This window comes from Armigeres subalbatus, chromosome 1 (genome assembly GCF_024139115.2).
Source record: "Armigeres subalbatus isolate Guangzhou_Male chromosome 1, GZ_Asu_2, whole genome shotgun sequence".
NCBI lineage: Eukaryota > Metazoa > Arthropoda > Insecta > Diptera > Culicidae > Armigeres > Armigeres subalbatus.
Window position 1 is genome coordinate 178,610,802 of NC_085139.1, and position 20,213 is coordinate 178,631,014.

The following is a 20,213-nucleotide window of genomic DNA, read 5'->3' on the forward strand; positions in this document are numbered from 1 at the left end:
CAATTGGGCAAATGACTAAGGCTGGAGTTTTCAAAAGAATTTGTATTGTGTTTTCCTCTAATCCATTCATATGCACAAATAATTGCCCCATTACATTATTAATTATTTTTATAATATGTTCCTACATGGGCATTCTTATTATTTATATATAGAAGGACTAACATTTGATCAATCCGTCGAGTTGAGTCATTTGATATATAACATTTTGGGCCACCAATTTTTTTTTTTTTTTGGAGTTTAATGATAACGTACGAGAAAGTCAAAAATAATAATTCAACACTTAAATCACATAATCTTTATTGTACTTTAATCGGTATTTTCTGAGATTTCCTCAACTGCAGTTTCCCCAATCCGAACGAGGCCAGCTGAACGATGTTAGTGGAGCAGAACTCGAACAGATTGCGTCGTGTATCGATCCGAACGTTTGTCTTCTCCGATTCGATTCCCTTCAGAATGCGTTGTGCAATCTCACTTTCAGTCAAGGACAGATTGGCGGATATCTTCGCCTGCTGATGGCGGTTATGATTTTGATAGAAAATCGTACTGAAGCGAATAGACTCGGGTCCTCGTGCAGCGTTGTTGGGAATCAAATTCTCCTGTGAACGGAAAATGCTTTCCACGAGATCATCATAATCTGGTTGACACGCTGTTGCTGTTTGAACGTTGTTCTGGGTGTTTTTAATAGAAATAATTCGTCCTGATCCTTGCCTTAGCATATCGGGAACGAAACATGTAAGGAGCTGAAAATGTGTAGAACATTATGACAAAGGTATTTTTATATTGCGAAGCCATATTACATTGACGTATCCGAGAACATCGTTGGATGTTTGATTGACAAATCGTTCCGCTTGCTCGGTTGTGGTTCCAACACCATCGCCACGTTCTTGATGAATCACCAGCTCGACTGTACCAACACTGTTTTTAAGCTTCGATGCCAGCTCCCTGACCTGATGCCTATCGGTTACATCACAGTGAAAGTGTAGGGGATTTGGAACGTTTATATCCTTGAAAGTCGAAACTAGTGCCACTCTGCACTTGTAAATCTCAATCAACTGTTCGCATAGCTCGCGCGAAAGAGTGGAGCTTCCATTGGTGATCTGAAAAAGCAAAGAGTATATATTATGAGAATGTCCACAACCTTGTGCCCAAAAATACCAAAATGTTGCGTTTGTGAAGAACAGATTCGATTGACATTGTGGAATGAGAAGTCCGGCTGTTGTTTAGTACTCAATCCATGGTCACGTAGAAGGAAAATTCTGGAAGAAAATTAGGAATTCATAATGATTAGATGATAAATATTTGCCATCATAAGATGAAAACTATTCTATAGACATGACATGGGCACATTTTAAATCTTTCAGTTAGAAGTTCTAGAATTACTCAATTATTCATCTTTTGTCGGCTAGAGTAGCATTACTTGCAATCCACACTAAACTTTGAGAACTATACAAATCAGTACGTTTTTTGTACGGCAGCCAAAGAAAAGAAAATGTGTTTCCCGGTTGATTATCGGCAATTCCACCATATACTGGCGGTTTGAATAACGAAGCAAGTAAAAATCATAACCATTCTGGTGCACACAATAGATAAGTAACGTATTTTATTATCAAATTTACATATTTCGATTTAAGATATTTATTCCTATAGATTTTCATTTTCCACCTGAAAGAGTCAACTCATAATATTTCAATCAACTTCCAATAAACCCCAGCTTGTCTTAATTTACCACAAAAATGCCCATACCATAGATAAATAAAACGAAAATCACACCACTTAAAGCATCTCGGGAGTAAATATATTTATTGAAAGTGATACAAATGCATATTTTTTGCTATTTGAAACATATCACTTTTAGAAACAGTCAACATTTTCGGCCACATCGCACACGTTTATATCCGGATTGAACCTGGTTCCAAGGGGGCACTGGTTCTCGTGTGCATAATCTCCCACGCAAATGAAATATCGGGTACAATCCGTTGGATGGATTATGAACGCAGGCGCTGCCGGGTCGAAATCCTCCGGGCATTGAACTATTTGCCGCAAGCTACCGGTTTCCACTGGATGGACACACTTGTTGGTTTCGGGATCTAGCAGTAGGTCATTGGAGCACTTCCGGAAAACGGTTATCCCACTGCTGCAGGCTATGTAGAGTGTCGCTGATCCTGGCAGTGGAACCTTTAGAGTTTTCGGATTTGAGCATGGCAAGCTACTGGTCGTTTGCAACAAACAACATCCGATCAAGATAAGCGCTGTACGCAATTCTACAAATTCAATAATAATATCAATAGCAAATTTTTACCACGATGAATTTGAACACTTACTCATGATTTGTTAATAATTTAAAGCTTCGTAATGCAATCGACCTGAAGCCAAGTAATGGACTGATGCTATCCATCGCATGGATTTGGATTCTATATCAGAATGGTATGTTTTTTTCTTCGCGTTAACGCTGATTCAGGAAGATTAATAAGATTACGATAAGAGATACATAGATTGTAGATTTAATTCACCTTTACCTTGTAATGAAAGTGTATTCAACAGGAAACTACGATAAGAGTAAGCTTCTGCTTCGCTCCAGCTTAGTTCTTCCTATTTTAAATCATCATCACCCTTAAAAATAAAATGCCCTCATTGTGACAAAACTTTCAAATTAATTAATACATGTTTGGCACTTAATAGTTGCATAGATGCTTATTAGCTGGGGTTCCTCATTTATCCCTGTTCCATAGTCATTGGGAAGAATTTTCGAATGCTCAGCAAAGGTAAAACTGTATGCGTCAAGTATGTATGTGTCAAGTGCGTACACATCTATTTATATCTGAATTAACAGACTAATTTAGATTACGACGAGCCAGCCTAGGGCTGAAAGTCTCGCTAATAAAGACAAAAAAAAACTAATCTGGATTAAGGTCCATGTTGTGGTTTTTGGATATGAGTAATTCTTGTCGAGATCAGGCCAATACTTACACGAAGTTCTTGAAAATGGATGAATTAATAATAATTCGAAAAATATTGTAGTGTGCACACTAAGAGTACATGTTTTGCATTCAGTTAGCCATAGACATCTTTGGGAATTATTTTGTATTTTTTGGCGATAAACTTTTATCTTACTTTCGCGCGTAGAAGACAGTACCAGACTTAGATTTGTTAGCACATAAATAAAGTTAAAAAAAAACTTAGATTTGTTATTAACCTAATGAAATAATTTTTTTTCTTCTATCAGTCTCGGATGTTATCGAAAATAATTATTTTTTCGTTACGAATCGTGTACAAATGTGGATTCCATGAAAGTTTGTTAATTTATGTTGAAGAAACTCGTGTGAATGATGGCCCGGTTTCAGTATGAATCCTATTCATATGGGAAATGGCGAACCATCCAGGGCTGGTAGCGACCATTGCCGCTCAAAATAGTGACTTTAGTGACCAAAGCTGACGAAAAAAGGGACCAAATAGTGACTTTCAGTTGCATAAAAAGTGACCAAAAAGTGACTTTCAGTTTCAGTTGCAATTTCGATGAGACAAAATTAAGCGCTTCTGGATCGAGGGAGAATTTTTTTCGTAATTTTCTTAATTTTTTTCGTAATCTGCGAGCAAATCAAACATTTGCGCCACTGGAAGTTGGTTATTTATCACTCATAAGACCGGTTTTTCTTCCCCGAAAAATAATTTCTAGGCAAAAATCTGCGTGAATGAACATTCTCTTCTCGTGAGAATGAGTGAAAATTACTATCAGTGGATTAGCTGAACACCTACTTAAGAAAGATGCAGATTTGCTATAGGTTTAAGAAGTTTTTGGTTTTTTTAGTGCGAAAGGAACATCAGTACGGATCGTTTTGGTAGAAAACGAAACAAAAATTATGAAAATTCAGTTACAACGAACCTGGGATTGAACGAATTGAAGAATCTTTCACATTTATGGTATTTTAAATGTATAAATTATCATCGCAATATATTTAAAAAAATCCAAAACATTAATCGAAGTGGATGTTGGAAGGGAAAAACGGCTTTTATTTTCTCATGTTCTTACAGCAAAATTACTTTACATATTCAAAGTATCGCCTTTCAATTCGAATGCAGTACAATCATAGATGCAGCTATCATTATTTCGATTTGAAAATAAATATTTTCATTTTACCAAAATATCACGCGCTGAGAATCATAACTTCGTTAATAACTCAACAGTTACAACCGTGATTATTGCGTCTGGTGCAAGATATATCATATTGTATACAATCATCCTTTATTACACCAAACCATTAAATCTTCGGCAAACTACCGCAATTTGCTACAATGATAAAAAGAAAACATCGACGAAGAGCAATGTATTAATGCAGTTACGTCCCTATGATTCTAAGCACGAGGTTTGTGATAAAACAATTTTCTGTTATAAAAAAACTGATAAGCATGTTTGTTTTAGGTATGCACTAAATAACAAGCCTTTCATCAACTATTGGGTTTCCTGAAGCACCAGGAAGAATATCTAAAATTGAAAAGTATAATTTGAACCGCCAATAGTGCAATTGATAGGGGAGACTGGGCAGACTTGATCCACTTTTCTCATTTTCGATGTATCTTAGCGCATGCAATCTTCAACATCGGGGAAACTTTATCCCCTTTATATAATATCTATATCCTTTCCCGTCAAAAATTACATCTCATTTCACACATCTCGATTCTTTGGCTTATTTAAGGTAAACTTTCTCTCTCTTTCAACACTCTCTCTCAAGCCTCTAACTATTTTAAAAATCCAAAACAAAAGTTGAAAAAATGCTGCACATGTGAACCGGTCTGAAAAATTCACCCGCTGTTCGTTCAAAATCGGGCAAATGTTAGCCCAATCTTAAAAACAACACTTTTTAAATATTTTGTTTTAAATTTAAAAAATACTTAAAGGCGTCAAAAAAACATGGGTTCGTTGGGAAAGTTGACTTTAAATAAAATAAAGAATCGATTGAACAAGTTAAAAAATTGACGGGAAAGGTCAATTAGCTACTGGTGAAATACCAATAAGAGCAGCGAGTAATATGGCTGGCGAAGTTTCAGAGCGATCATTTTTCCAAGATCCGTAATTTTATTTCCGCCATGAACAAAGCATCAACCGACTTATACATAAAGCTTCATTAAAAAATAGTCAATAGTTTCAAAATAGTTGAAAATAGTGACTTTTTGCGAGAAAAAGTGACTTTAGTGACTTGAGGTCGAAAAAAGAGACTTTTTAGTGACTTGCCCGAAAAAAGTGACCAAGTCACTAAAAAGTGACCCGCTACCAGGCCTGACCATCGCATGGTAGACATGGATTTTAACAACGTTATCTTTACAATTTTCATCCTTATCAGACTTTTTAAAGCCTTATTGGGACAAGACTGAATGTCTGTTTCCCTGGCATAGCAACCATAAGCATGAGCGTTGCTGCCGCACAGTTGACTTTAATTTTGTATTTAATTACGATGCTAGGTGTTTGTCAGTGTTCTGACTTTGCTACTTTCTGCGTGGTGCAAGTTGTATCGCATATGTTACCGCTATCGAAAAAACCCTGATTAATCCACCTAGCGGTGATGGTGCCTTTCTCGTGCATTATAAAAATAGTATTTTGGCCATTACTCTTGAGCCCATAGTCCGATCTGGCCAATTTTCAATAGGAAACAATGGGAGAGTATTCTGCGTCGAATGCAACTTGTTGCGAGTAAATCGGTTAAGGATAAGTGCCTGAAAAATGAGTGACATTTTTTTACTCAATTTTTCTATAAAAAGTGGTATTTTGGCCATAACTTCCGAGCCCATAGTCCAATCTGACCAATTTTCAATAGGAAACAACGGCAGATTATCACTGCGTCGAATGCAACTTGTTGCGAGTAAATCAGTTAAGGATAAGTACCTGAAAAATGAGTGACATTTTTTCTGTAAAAAATGGTATTTTGGCCATAACTTCCGAGCCCAAACTCCGATCTGACCAATTTTCAATAGGAAACAACGGCAGAATGTCCGGCGTCGAATGCAACTCGGTGCGAGAAAAACGGAGAAGGATAAGGACCTTAAAAATGAGGGACATTTTTTTGGGTGGTGCTACAGACGCACACACATACACACACACACACACACACACACACACACACACACACACACACACACACACACACATACACACAGACATCACCTCAATTCGTTGAACTGAGTCGATTGGTATATAACACTATGGGTCTCCGGGCCTTCTATAAAAAGTTTGTTTTTGGAGCGATCATATAGCCTTTACGTATACTTAGTATACGAGAAAGGCAAAAACATACTGAATGCATTTTTTAATTAAAAAAAATCAGAAGGGTTGTGTACAAGACACGACTTCCCGACGTAAACTACGTAAAACCTCTTAGTGCAATGAGAATCGTAATATCATGTGAACATTAGGTTGTATACATGACACAATAGCGAATTTCAACCAAAAATTATCTTAAACTGTGTTCAGAACAAACATTTTTCTCAATCACCACCGACGACCATACAGATGTTACTTGGACCGCTACCGGCGCGGCGCAGCCATCGTCTCAAGCCAATTCAAAAAGCTGCTCTCACACTCGCGTTTGTTGTTTTGCTTGAAATCAACGTGCGGTTGTCATCAGCATCGGCAGCGTTCAATAGAATTTGTTTAAATTTTTTTAGTAGAACAGGTTTGTCGACAGCGAGTTGAAATGAGGAGAAAATTGCATTTCCACAATTCTGCTGTCACCGACGACAGCCACTCAATGATTTTCCGCTTATTTGCCACATACGTCATCTTTGTGAAAAAATTTCTGCAACAACTACCCGTCGACGGCCGCCAATGGCCGCAAGACACGACTATGCACAGGAAAAATGAAGCGGTGGGCCAAAAGGTGCGTGCGTTACAGCAATCTGATGTCCGTGTTGGGGATGCATGAACGAAGTTGGTTAGTTCTGAATCTTTTACCAGACGTAAAAGAACTAAAATTTTCAATAGTATTACTTTGATAATAAATAGTTGTAAAACAATTAGGGTCTGTTCACAAATTACGTAACGCTTTTGAGGGGAGGGGGGAAGTCCCACTTGCGTTATACTTTGTTACACAAAAAGGTGGGGGGGGGGGTGTTTTTACTACCAAATGTTACGCATAATGCGAAAATGATTAAAGTAATTGCTGACATGTTTTGATCAAGACGGTGAACATGCGTCGACATATCCTCTTCACTACAATACTACCCATAATTGTCCCATGTTAGTCTTTGTAGTTTTTTACTTTTTATCTCAGAGCAGGCTATTCTGGCGTTTTTTAAATTCTAAAAGACAGCGAGTTTTGTTCGAAAAATTGTTGCTAAATGTCGAGGCATTTGTGACAGTAAACAGTTCATTTTAAAAATTATATTTTATCGTTACAGCATTCGTCATCACCGTAATCAAGCACATAGTTTTATATGCGTAAAAACATAACGCAAATATTGTATTTCACGACAGAACAGCCCCGCAAAGCTGTTTGAATGGTCATGGTCACAAATTCTATTTTCGTTTCTGCTAGCTGCATTCTTAATGTTCTTGGTTTTTAATCATGTATCGTTTTTATTCTAACAGTGTTAAAAAAATACCAAAACTTACATGCTTCAGTGAAGGAAAAAAAAAACTGCATTTGAAATTTCCACATTAACGCGTTATACGGGGGAGGGAGGGGGTACAAAAAAAGTTACTTTTTTGTTACGAGGGGTAGGGAGGGGGTCAAAAACTCGGATTTTTGCGTTACGTAATTTGTGAACAGACTTTTAACGAATTGGTGAAATGTTTCCGAATCTATTGATAATAAAATCTCGAAAATTTATCGAAAGATAAAGTCGCTATTAACTTTTGAAATCTTACATGATTTCGTGACGGTCCCCAATTTGGAAATTTTCATTTGGCACCCTGTATCCGAGGCTTCCCCTTAGACGAAGTTTACGTCAAAATGCTGGCAAATTAATTCTTTTGTGTAAAATGGTGATTCTGAAAAATCATAATCTTGAGAGAAAATTCCACTTGGAAACAACTGACGCCATCCATTCGAATACATATTTGCAGCACCTACGATGCGCGCCCGTAATTGTGCTGCTGGAATAACAAAACCGAATAATAATCTTGAAAGAATTTCACTGCCACTGAAGCCATCTCCCTCCGATGCGTGATTCTGCTACGGACGGCAGGCAACTTTATGGCGTCACCAAGCGGTTAATTTTCACTTTGAATAAAATTCGCCTCGCCTCAATCTTCCTTTGTGTAGAATGGTGGCCCTTAGAAGAACCGATTAATTCCAAATATGTAATTCATATTTATATCACTAAGAGCTGTCGACGACGACCACACGATCCACGACACGGGCTGGAATAAAATCGGCTCAGCAACTCTGCCGACGCTGAGACCGCTCTCCACGACATTTCAAATGAAATGCCTCGCGCGCGGGGGAAAGCAGTTTTCTTATAATGAATATAGATGGCTCATTGGTCCCGCCTCTTTGTTGTCCGGTATGATTGCAAATATTGTGTAACCGAAACGCTCACCTAAGGGGCGTGGCTACAGGTTAAACTTGATTGATTACAAGAAAGCAGCTCTTCCGCGCCCGCGAGCCATTTCGTTCGAGATGTCGCGAAAAGCAAATCGCGGTCCCACCATCGGCATCGGCGGAGCTCCTACCGGAAATCTTATGTCGAATTCGTTTTTAAACCTGAATCAGTGCCAACCCGAACCTTGAATAAAAAAACGTTTTCAGTTCCATCTGTCATTGGATATGGTGGTGTGCGTGGCATCGTGTTTGTTTTGATTCGAAACATATGATCGACACCATACCGGACTTTACCAGTGCACTGGCAGTTTGTGGGCCACAACGAATCAGATCATGATAAAAATGATCAAGTACGCGCTCTGATTTTCGCGAATTACGAAATTTACTTTTGGATGGATATATCTACCCCAGCTTCTCTATTCCTTTTCGCTTCTTTAGGAATTCCTCCGCAAGTTCTTGCAGGCATTTACTCGGAGTTTCTTTCCGGAATTCCTCCGGATGTTTCTTTAGGTATTCCTTCGGAAATTTCTTCAGGAATCTATTCAGAAATTCCTCTTCTTCCTGAAGTTACGTTCGGAGCTCGGGAGTTCGTTAGGAAAGTTCCGAAGTTCCTTAAAAATTTCCTTCTGAAGTTCCTTCAGAAATTCTTTGGAACATTCCTTCAGGAATTCCTCCCAAAAATACTTCAAAACTTCTTCCGGAAGTTCCTTCAGTAAATCATTTGGAAATTCCTGGAGGAACTTTTGAAGGAATTCCTGGAGGGACTTTTGGAGGAATTCCTGGAGGAACTTCCGAAGAAATTTCTGGGGGGCTTCCGGAGGAACTTCTGGAGAAAGTTCCGGAGGAACTTCTGAAGGAATTCCTGGAGGAATTCCAGGGGAAAAATTCTGAAGAAACTTCCGGATGGATTTTTGAAGGAGCTTCCGGAGGAATTTCTGGAGAAACTTCCGTAGAAATTTCTGAAGGAACTTCCGGAATAATTCCTGAAGGAATAGCTGGTGGGATTCCTGGATTAACTTCCGGAGGAACTCCTGGAGGAACTTCCTGGAGGAACTTTGGGAGGAATTCCTGGAGGAACTTCCAGAGAAATTCTTGGAAGAAATTTCGTAGGAACTCTTGGAGAAAATTCCAGATGAACTTCTGGAAAAATATTATGAAGGAATGCCTGAAATATTGCTCTAATGCATTCTGGGAAGAATTCGCAGTGGAATGTATACAAGACTTCAAGGAGGAATACCTGAACGAATTATAAGAATTCTTTGAAGAATTTCCATATGATTTTTTGAAGAACTACTTAAAGAAATAATTAATAGGGGAATTTTAGAACAAATTGCAATATAATATTTCCGTTTAAAACAAATTATCCTGGGATTACTGAAAAAAGTCCTAAGGGAATTTAAATATAATGCAAATGTAGACAAATATCATAGGGAATAAAAAATTTCCGTAAAACGGCTTTCGATGCGCATTCTTTATTAAATGCACAAACAGTTTCGTTTTTACTCTGGTTTGTATTTCCCTTCGGCTTGTTTATTCCACCCATATGGTTTTGACAGTTGAAGTGCAGTTGTATTGGTGAAACTGGTGCGTAACCGTGAAACAACACAGTGCGAACCCGACAGCTTTGGGGTTGGAACTAGTGCGAACCTAGTTCCAACCTGAGCGAATAAAAAAACACTTTGACAGCACTTAGGTTGGAACTGGTTCCAACCTAGGTTGGAACTTTTTAAAAACGAATTCGACATTATTCTCACCGATGGTGTGGGTCGTGCGGTCGTCATCATCAACATCAGCAGCACTCGGATTAAATTTTCTTGTCTGAAGTACTAACGATTGGTTACCATCAGTGAACGTAGCTATTAAGTCACTACTTGAGGCGAGATGAATTTTAATTAAAGTAAAACTTAATTGCTTGGTGATGGCAGATTGTTTTCCTTCGGTAGCAGAATCACGAACGCGCGTCAGAGAAAGAAGCTTCCAAAAGTAATTCGCGTGGACACCAGTAGCAGTAAAGTGAAATTTCCCCTCAAGATTATAATTTTAGCAGGTAGTCTGCTACTTGTTTCAGGTTTTATTTCCATCCATGCGAATACATTTTTGCAGCTTCTTGTCGTTCATGTCGTTCGAGATGTCGTGGACCGTGTTACCACCTTTCGGCATCGGCGGAGCTCCTACCGGAAATGTTATTCCCGGTGATGGTGTGGGTCGCGCGGTCGTCGTCATTAACATTAGCAGCGCTGAGATTAAATTTTCTTGTCTGAATTAGGGGGAATGACGGCTTTGGCAGGTTTTGTTCTATTATTGTCAGGGGGTTTTTGTTGACCAAATTTTATGAAATTTGGCCACAATATTCTTTGATATGCAAAGAATGTTTAGGCCAAATTTGAGCATAATTAGTTATAGAAAACCCCTCTGACAATAATAGAACAAAACCTGCCAAAGCCGTAATTTCCCCTACTAACGATTGGCTACCATCAATGAAAGTAGCTCTTACGTCACAACTTGAGGCGAGATGAATTTTGATCAAAGTAAAACTCAATTGCTTGGTGATGGAAGATTGTTTTCCGTCGGTAGTAGAATCACGAGAGCACGATTCAGAGATTTATAATTTTAGTAGATAGTCATCCATGCAATACATTTTTGCAGCTTCTCCGTTTGACGCGCGCTCGTGATTCTACTACCGACGGCAACATTATGTTCAGTACATTCAAAGTTAATTGCCTATATGCCGGGTATTAAGCCACCTGGAGTGGAAATTAATTACTATGTCTGCAACTTGATTATGCATATGTACAACATGTGATAGATTTAGTTCGGAAAAGGTATTGGAGGGTAACCGCCCCTTCGGTGGGGTTTGATCCCACGACCCCAGTTCGCATGACAGGTGCTTTCCCTACTAAGCTACGAAGGACCTCCGTCGTCCACCGCAGCTTAGCGGGTACTGATGAAACCAAATTCCCAGCACCAGGTACCAGCCGATCTCTCGCAATACATTTTCAGAACTAACTCTCTCAAATGTATTTTTGTACACAATGTCAACCAAGTAGGATGAGTATTTAATATTGTCCGGCTCCTACACACTTGCTTCATCAGCAACGGCGCTCAATGAAGTAGGGTTGTGTGAGGTTGTGCCAGTTTGGTCGTCAGATCCCAACACGACCACACAAGCGAAGAGAGATCGCCACTCGAGATCAGTACATTCAAAGTTAATTGCCTATATGCCGGGTATTAACCTTCATAAGCAACCAAAACCTCGATATCATGTGTCTGCAGGAAGTCGAGAACGAACAGCTTTCCTTGCCTGGCTTCGTCGTTTTCACGAATGTAGACCACACAAGGAGAAGCACAGCTGTAGCGATGAAGGAGCACATCCATGTCACTCACGTGGCGAAGAGCCTGGACAGCCGACTAATCGCGCTGCGAGTGCACGACACAACGATCTGCAACGCCTACGCCCTCTCCGGCACTGCACAGTGCGCCGCTAGAGAAGAGTTCTTCAATGGCACTCTCGCCTATTATCTCCGGGACCACACCAAGAACGTCATCGTAGCTGGCAATTTCAATAGCGTGCTGCGTGCGTGCGATTCGTCCAGCCCCAACACCAGTCCGTCTCTTAAAACCGCTGTACAGCAACTGCAGCTACATGATGTGTGGCCCAGTAAACCACATATCGTATTTGAAATGATAAATTGTATCGCATATATTGCTATTTTCTTTCACATTCGTATATGATTGCTTATAAAGATGGCTAAAATATGAATATTATTGTATATGATACCAGTGTAAACAATATTTACGATTGCGTTTATGGAAGTCATAAACCTATATAAACAATATCAGTTTTATCGGATCAAATCGAAAAAATCGTTTATGTATACAAATATTGTCATGCAAATCATATACCGATGTGCGTTGTACGTATATAGCTTCCACCTTCTGCGCGTTGAACTCTGAGCCACTGAACCTCACTGATTAATTTAATTTCAAAATTACTTACTTCACTCCATCCGATCTGCCGAAATTCCGATTATTGCTGGTGTACTTTTTCACTGCCAACCAGTGCCGCTCAATATCTGCACTAACAATTGCACTAACTAAAATGTAATTGAGTTGTAAACACAGTTCGACACGATGAAAGACTGATGTTGACATTTCATAATCGTTTATGATACACAATCGTTGTTATGTACGAACATTATCAGGATAATCATGAGTTGTTATGACATACGATTCAAGCCACATTTGTACGCACAACAACAAGGCATCCAAATTGTATCAATGTAGTTCATATCCTACACTGAAACTCTTGTCAATAATAAATCGCCATCTAGATTATGATTGTCAAAATTTTGCTGCTTTCCAAGAGTTGCTGAGTAGCGTAAGGGTAGAGCATCAGCCTTTAGTTCCAGAGGTCAAATGTTCGAGACAGGGTTGTTACCATTTATTTTTCCAAATATTCACTAAGTCGTATAAATGTTCATCAAAACTCGAGAAAGTCGTTATCTAGCCCGTATATGGCCTCCACTTTAGTAGGTATATAGCGATTCGGTGCATTATATACATAATATCTTATGTGTATATGATGACCTATATCAATAGCAATAATAGGTATAAAAATGTTGACTGGGCGGAGAAGCTATGTCCACGGGATGTAGGTTTCACGTATGTCTGTCGAAACGCGCGATCTCGTCTCGATCGGATTTACGTGAGCCGTGATCTTCGCGACAAATTGCAGTATGTCTACCTACACGCACGTCTGCTGTTTCACGGATCACAAAGCGTTAACGCACAAACTCTGTCTCCTTCCCCTAGGACATAAGCCCGAGCGCGGTTTCTGGGCTCTTCGACCGCATCTCCTAACCGAAGAAAACGGCAGCGCAGAAACTATGGATCGTGGATGGAATGGTGGCTGTCGTACGCTAAGCCAAAAATCAAGTTGCGATTGATGGGATTCCTTGCTGTCCAAATCCTTCGTTGGGAGTGATTCCGGGACGTATCCGTCGACGCATGAAATCAGCGAGATCTGCCAACGTATCCTGTTCCTTGATAGATGAATGTTTTTCTCATCCTCTTCGAGCTACAGGAGTCATCCGAGTTATCAGTAAGTTAACAACTAGAAGATCCTTGTACTCCTCGGGTTTAACCACTTGATCCTAGTTCTGGACCACTCTCTCGAACCCGTCCATCAGGGTATGCAAATCAACTACTGACTCCTTAGATAGTGTTGACAAGCTGAATTTGTTTAGCACTTGACGCTTTTTCAACAGCTTGCTGTTATCGTACCTCTTGAGGTTCTTTGACTCACCTTGAAGACTTACGTCAGTCTTATGTCCTAGTTGAGAATATATGAACGGGATTGGTTGATTCTGGAATTTTTACTGTGTTTGACAAGAAGGAAATTTTAAATAGTTTATCGTACACAACCAAAAATTTCAAACTGGTGGACAGTTTCAGAGTCGATTGATATATGAATTTCAATAGCCCATTAAAAAATAATGGCGCTATTATCGCTTGAAGTCGTATTTAATTTCGTGATGTTCTCCAATTTTATATTTTGATGATACCCAGTACCTTAGGGTAAGACAGAAAAGACTTTCGGGAAAGGGAGATATTTCAATTTTCTCTAAAGATTTCGAATCTTTTAAAGCATTTTGATTTAATTTCATGACCAAGTAAGCTGATGTAACCCAGCCTTGTTGATTGTCAGATAATTCATCGATCAATTATCTTAATTACTAATCATCCATCGCTCGTGCAACCTTTTCACCTTAACCCAGCTTCTAGACCAGCACAGTCTTCTATACACCCTCTTCCTAATAACAAACGATTCATTCACCCCCACATCGTATTGCAAAAATGAGTCTTTTAAGATCAATCAATGCACCCGTGCTGACTCTCACTGCAGTTTTGCACTTGCAAATTGACTTGATCTACCACGATGGACATCAAACTGCACCGTTATTCACTTTCAGTTGCGGCAGCTCTGTCTGGCGGGTCAAATTTTTATATTTATTGCTGGACAATTACTGGCGTGCATCTTGTCTTGATCGGTGTGCTAACCTACATTCTTGTGCTGGCGTCAAGACTCTGTGCGCAAGCGTTGTTGCAGGCCGCCAATTGTATGAATGGAGTTAGGTGGATGACCTGTTGTGCTCTTTGCTGATTTGCAATTTGTACCCTGCAGGGAAAATTGTGATGGGCGGGTGCAGACGATAGCGTGGCGGAGGTAATTTCTACGAGCTGAAGTCCACTAGTCATGCATAGGCATTGTGCAAAGATCGTTTGTTATGAACGAGTATTGAATAAATCTCGGGTACTTATTCAAAAGGACGTATGTGATTTTGTAAACAAAGATTCAAACGTCGATTTGTCCATTCTGATGGCACTCCCATGCAAACCAACACAATGAACAGGTAGCCGAAGCCTCCCCCTACCTGTCTGTGGTGATAGTTTGCGTGGGAGTACTATCAGATTGGAGGAATCAACGTTTGAATCTTTGTTTACAAAATCACATACGTCCTTTTGAATAAGTACCCGAGAAATATCACACTTGCTGCATACATTGTGCATTGCAATATATGGAATGACGAGAATTTCTCAATTCAACTTTTGTAGTTCAGAACGAAAACGTCATATAAAATACATTTGAAAATCAAACACGAATTTTTAGTTTAAACTTGCGTCACATAAATAGTCTTTGAAGTATTGAAATAATAATGTAAACATAATTTGAGTTTGTGAACCGTGGTTTTATCCAGCCATTTGTTTTACTTTCAATGAAATGGATGAGTTCTGTCGGTGATTTCGGCTTTAAGCTTGCCTGCACGTTCAACGTTGATTATTCCTTATTTCGATCGTAAATTTCTGGTGTGTTTTGAGATCAAAAATATTTCGGGAGAACACTGCACATATCACCTTTCGATTTACCTTGGTCACTAGAAAGGCAAAATAAATGTAAGCCAATAAATTTGCAGACATTCCTTTCACTTATTTTTTACTGCAATGAATGTCGTATTTGGCCATACTGAAGAGCTCGAACCCACACATGGTATGAGAACGGCTCTCGAAAGAATCATGCAATTTAAAGTACCACCAATTCGACTGATGCTTACGTCACTGGACATAACAGTATTTGGGCAAATCGTGCGACCATTCCTTGAACAAGTGACGATGGGATCCACTTAATTCAATTTCACGAATAGTCCTGAATCAGAAGAACAATAATGCCTACGAGAGGTACAGGAAACGTGCTTCCTTCGTTAAGGAAGACCTAACGGTGATGATGCCCTTCCAGTGTAATATAAAACGTGATAGAAAAACAGTTAAAGAGTAAACCGTTTGAAATCCGCACACAAAAAAAAATTCATTTTTAAAATTCAATTTTTTATCCGTTTCTCAAGTAACATTTCAAAATTATGCTCTAAAAGAGGTTTTCATGACCAACTGCTTACAAAACTAAGAAATTCACCAAATTCTCTTCATAACCTCTTTAAGGCAACCTTCTGGCTAAATGGACCAATCCAGAATAAGTTATTCAAACCGTATTAAGTAATAAAATTGCGAAAAAACATTGTATATTATTTGTGAATACTCTATAGGAGGTTATCGTGTCTATTATAAGAGTAATAATTAAACAATTTCAAATCATGGATTGTTGTCATTCCTTTCTATACGAATCTTTTTTTCATTTCGAAAGATTACAAGCAATTCTCCATGGTTGATTTATGGAAAGTAACAAAATTGATTGTGATTGCCACAAAATTGATTGTGAATATTGCGTTTGTAGAAGCATACTTCAAACTTATAAAATATTTACATTAAAATTTTAAATCTCATAATTCTCTAAATTGCTCAAAATATTTCAATTTCAAGCAGTATGGAATGAAGTAGCCATTGTTTCGTTAAAATTCTGTAGAAATGCCTGAATTGCTCTTGTACAAGCACTTGCCGTATTTGCACGGCCACTTTTCCTTGCCTTACACACTCTTCCCCAGGGGGAAGGGTCGTTTGGCCGAAACCCATTCGACCGAAAGCAATTTGGCCGAATGCCACTAGGCCGAAAGTAGTTTGGCTGAATATGCCATTTGGCCGAACAGACCAATAGGCCGAAAGTCATTTGGCCGAATGGGTCTATTGGCCGAAAGGGTCATTTGGCCGAAAGGGTCGTTTGTTCGAAAGGGTCATTTGGCCGAAAGGGTCGTTTGGCCGAAAGGGTCGTATGGTCGAAAGGGTCATTTGGCCGAAAGGGTCGTTTGACCAAAAGGGTCATTTGGCCAAAAGGGTAATTTGGCCGAAAGAGTCGTTTTGACGAAAGGGTCGTTTGGCCGAAACGGTAATTTGATCGAAAGGATCATTAGGCCGAAAGGGCCACTTGGCCTAAATGGTGGCCGAAAGGGCCACTTCGGCCAAATAACCTATTCGGTCAAATGACCCTTTCCGCCAAACGACCCTTTCGGCTAAATGACCCTTTCGGCCAAACGAGCCCTTCCCCCTTCCCAAGTGACATTAATTAGGCCACTTTGTCATTTTCTCTGTATATCTGGTTTCCTCACAGAAATATCACTATATCACGCGCCCGCGTGTGATTAATGAAGAAATACTTCGGACCATGAAATATGAATTTCCGCTTCTGCTGTTGCGTCGACTGATGCTCGATTTGGAACTCTCTTTATTTACAATATTAGCGTTAGCGTTAGCGTTAGCGTTGTTACGGTATACTTCGTAGATTGGACACTAGTGATACTCATGTTTCTTATGGAATCCTTATCCAGATTGCTATCGGAAATCAAGGTGGGGAGTTACCCTTGATTCCAATCTAAGATAAAAATGGCATAAGCATGAGGATTACTACTCCCGGCCACGCCCATCTTTACCGTAACTAGGGATAGGAAAGGAAATGTTGATGTAGAACTTACTTAACGAGAGGCCCCCGACTTGGCGACGCCCTCATAAGTTCTACGGAGTTGGTGGTTTGGTAGGGTAAGGTAGGTCATGGAGGTTTGCCTCAAGCTGGCAATTCGACCCACAGACTATGTTGTTTAACTGTTTTATTTAAACTCTTGCCAGCCGGCTGTCGAAAGAGTATGCCAACATCAATTTTATTTACAGTTTATTCTTTAAATAATTTACAGACGATTTCTTAACCTCAATCTATCAACAAATATCCGTTGAACAAATCTAAATTTACCAAATTTGTACTTTCTGCTCAGTGAGCAAAACGATTCTTCTAGGTTCATCGAATACAAAAATCAAACCATGCCTTTTAAAGATAATTATACTAAACATTTTACAAAGTTTTATTTCAAGTATTTTCGCGATTTCTGATATAAAATTCAATAGCAAACAATAAAACAAAATTAAAATATTCTAGCTAAATTTTACTATTTTGGTCGAGCATGGGTCAGCCGCCTGACACCCGCGTTGAAAAATATGTTCCATGCTTGCCCCCCACATAAAATAATAACGTGTGTTAATCACTAATGATACTAAAAGATTTAAATGAAATTAGGCATTGTTCCCGCTTATCATTTTAGCACCGCCAGGGGGAACTTGGCCAGTACCCACTGCACTTTTCTTTCCCTTTCCACAAACAATTACCATCATTTGTGATATTTCAACGGAATTTTATTGGGAATTCTGAAAAGGCAGACAATCAATGCAGTTAGATTGCCAGGTAATACGTGCACATCGTAGCACTGGTGATGCATCACAATCGTATATATACAGGAGTATATGCACTATATGATGACATTGACCGGAAGATTAGATAAGCATTTCCCCCCACTCTCTTTATTTACAATATTACATACTAACACATACAAAACATACAAAATCTTTACTTACATTATGCAACATTCATGTTTAACATACAAATATGTGCACAGTGGGTGCGTGTGTCCAATGTGAGAATTCGAAGCGTACTTAGTGAAGCCCCTGGATCTTCGCTGTGTGGACAATTCACCAAAGGGAATTCGCATTCTGCATTCACGTGGAGAAGTGTGTCATGCTTTCTAGAGCACTTCCGGCATCCCTGCCTGTTACTGTTCCGGGCGAAGTGGGAACTCGATCGCAAGCAATTCATGCAAAGATTCTTCTTTCTGACTCAATCCAATCGCTGAGAAAGGTTTATATTCCGGAAGTCGGGACAGTGGTAGAGGTAGTGGCAATTTACGCACCACATTCTCAGATTTCCGATGCGGTGTACTGGAACAAACTACAAAACGATTCTGCAGTGTTTGTTGCAGGATAAGCAACGGATTTCGACAATTTCGACATAAAACAGGGTAGTGATGATGGTAACGGAGTAGTTGATGAAACCGCAAGTAAAATTCGCGCGTAGTTTTGCAGGAAGTTTACCATTGTGATATACGAAGGCATGTTTGTGGCTCATCAACGGTCGAATCATTCTTCTTAGCTATACCTCCCATAACTGAGGCGATATTTTCTGAGTCGAGCCTGGTGCAGTAGCTCTCTCATTCGCGAAGTGTATGATGGTCTAGACGGATAGATAATTGGTACACCAGCAGAGAGCTCCACTTGTCTGCTGATTCTCCGAGTCGCTTGAGGATGGACAGTTGCTGCTCGAAGCGGTCTACGAGCGCCAGCAACTCTTCCGCCGATTCATGCATCATTGCCGGGGTATCGAAAAGGGTCTTGATATGCCATTTGATTCTCTACCGCGCTGATATCGTTCGGTGAGCCAAAGGCTGATTCTAAGGAATCCTGAAACATGTACCAGTCCTCTAACTTCCCGTTAAACTTGGGAAGATTCAGCTCAGGAAGCTTCACGCGAATAGACTGCGCTGGAGAAGAAGCATTGCTATTGAAGGAAGAAGGTGTGGACAACTTATTCAAAAAGAAAGCAGAGAGTGCGTAGTACTTTCAATCAATCCTCATCCGCTCTTGTTCAAGGTCGATTGGGTTGTTCTCCGTAGACAGTAACTCCAGCTGAACTGAGACGCTTCCACATACCCTTCTGGACTTGAATCCTTGTTTTCCTTGACGTAGCTACAGCAACGCTAGCGAATCTATGATGTATATTTTTTTCTTTTTTCTTTTGCAATTTTTTTTTTTTTTGCTTCCGAATAGGTTGTTTCGTTTCACTGATACCGACCGCTTCACTCCATATGGTTCGAAGGACCGTTGAATGTACAACCACTTGCCATATTTGCAGGGCCACTTTTTATTGCGTTGCACTCTTTTCTTTTTTGTGATTTTATATCACATGCCTTCAAAACATTTTTATGCAAAAGCCGCAATCAAATCACTAAATATATTTAACAGCTTTTCATATTTATCTTCCGGATTCGTGTCATTTGCCAAAACAAAATCAAATTAAATCCAAAAGCTGACACGTAAATAAATATTCAATAGACAGGCATCAAGTTTTTGGAAATCTCTTATTGGTCTTATAGGAGATTAACTGCGATTTCTATGACTAAACGTTTTTTAATTTATAAACTGTCCCCTTTAAATTTAATTTGATTTTAATTCTAAAAATGAGTACGTCAGAAACTCAGCAGATCATGTTGGTATAAATACGCCAACTTTTGCGTCTCAATACATGATTCAAACTTTAAACTTTACAGCAACACTACCATCAAGCTCAACGTGGCAAACTGGTCGAGTCGCGACAGAGAGTTGTATAGCTGAGATCCAAATTAATTTTATGGCGCACTGGAA

General features: G+C 39.4%; 1 protein-coding gene across 1 annotated transcript in view; it reads right to left on the minus strand.

The window, feature by feature from the left end:
* Positions 1 to 272: 272 nt before the first annotated feature.
* Positions 273 to 20,213, minus strand: part of LOC134208742 (uncharacterized) — a 44,498-nt gene continuing 24,557 nt past the window's right edge. Inside the window, exons 2-4 of the mRNA XM_062684622.1 lie at positions 1,156 to 1,256; positions 798 to 1,097; positions 273 to 740 (exon numbers count right to left, since the gene is read on the minus strand). Coding sequence (XP_062540606.1) covers positions 297 to 740; positions 798 to 1,097; positions 1,156 to 1,194 — 783 coding nt within the window. The 5' untranslated portion in view covers positions 1,195 to 1,256 and the 3' untranslated portion in view covers positions 273 to 296. The remainder of the gene's footprint in view (positions 741 to 797; positions 1,098 to 1,155; positions 1,257 to 20,213) is intronic.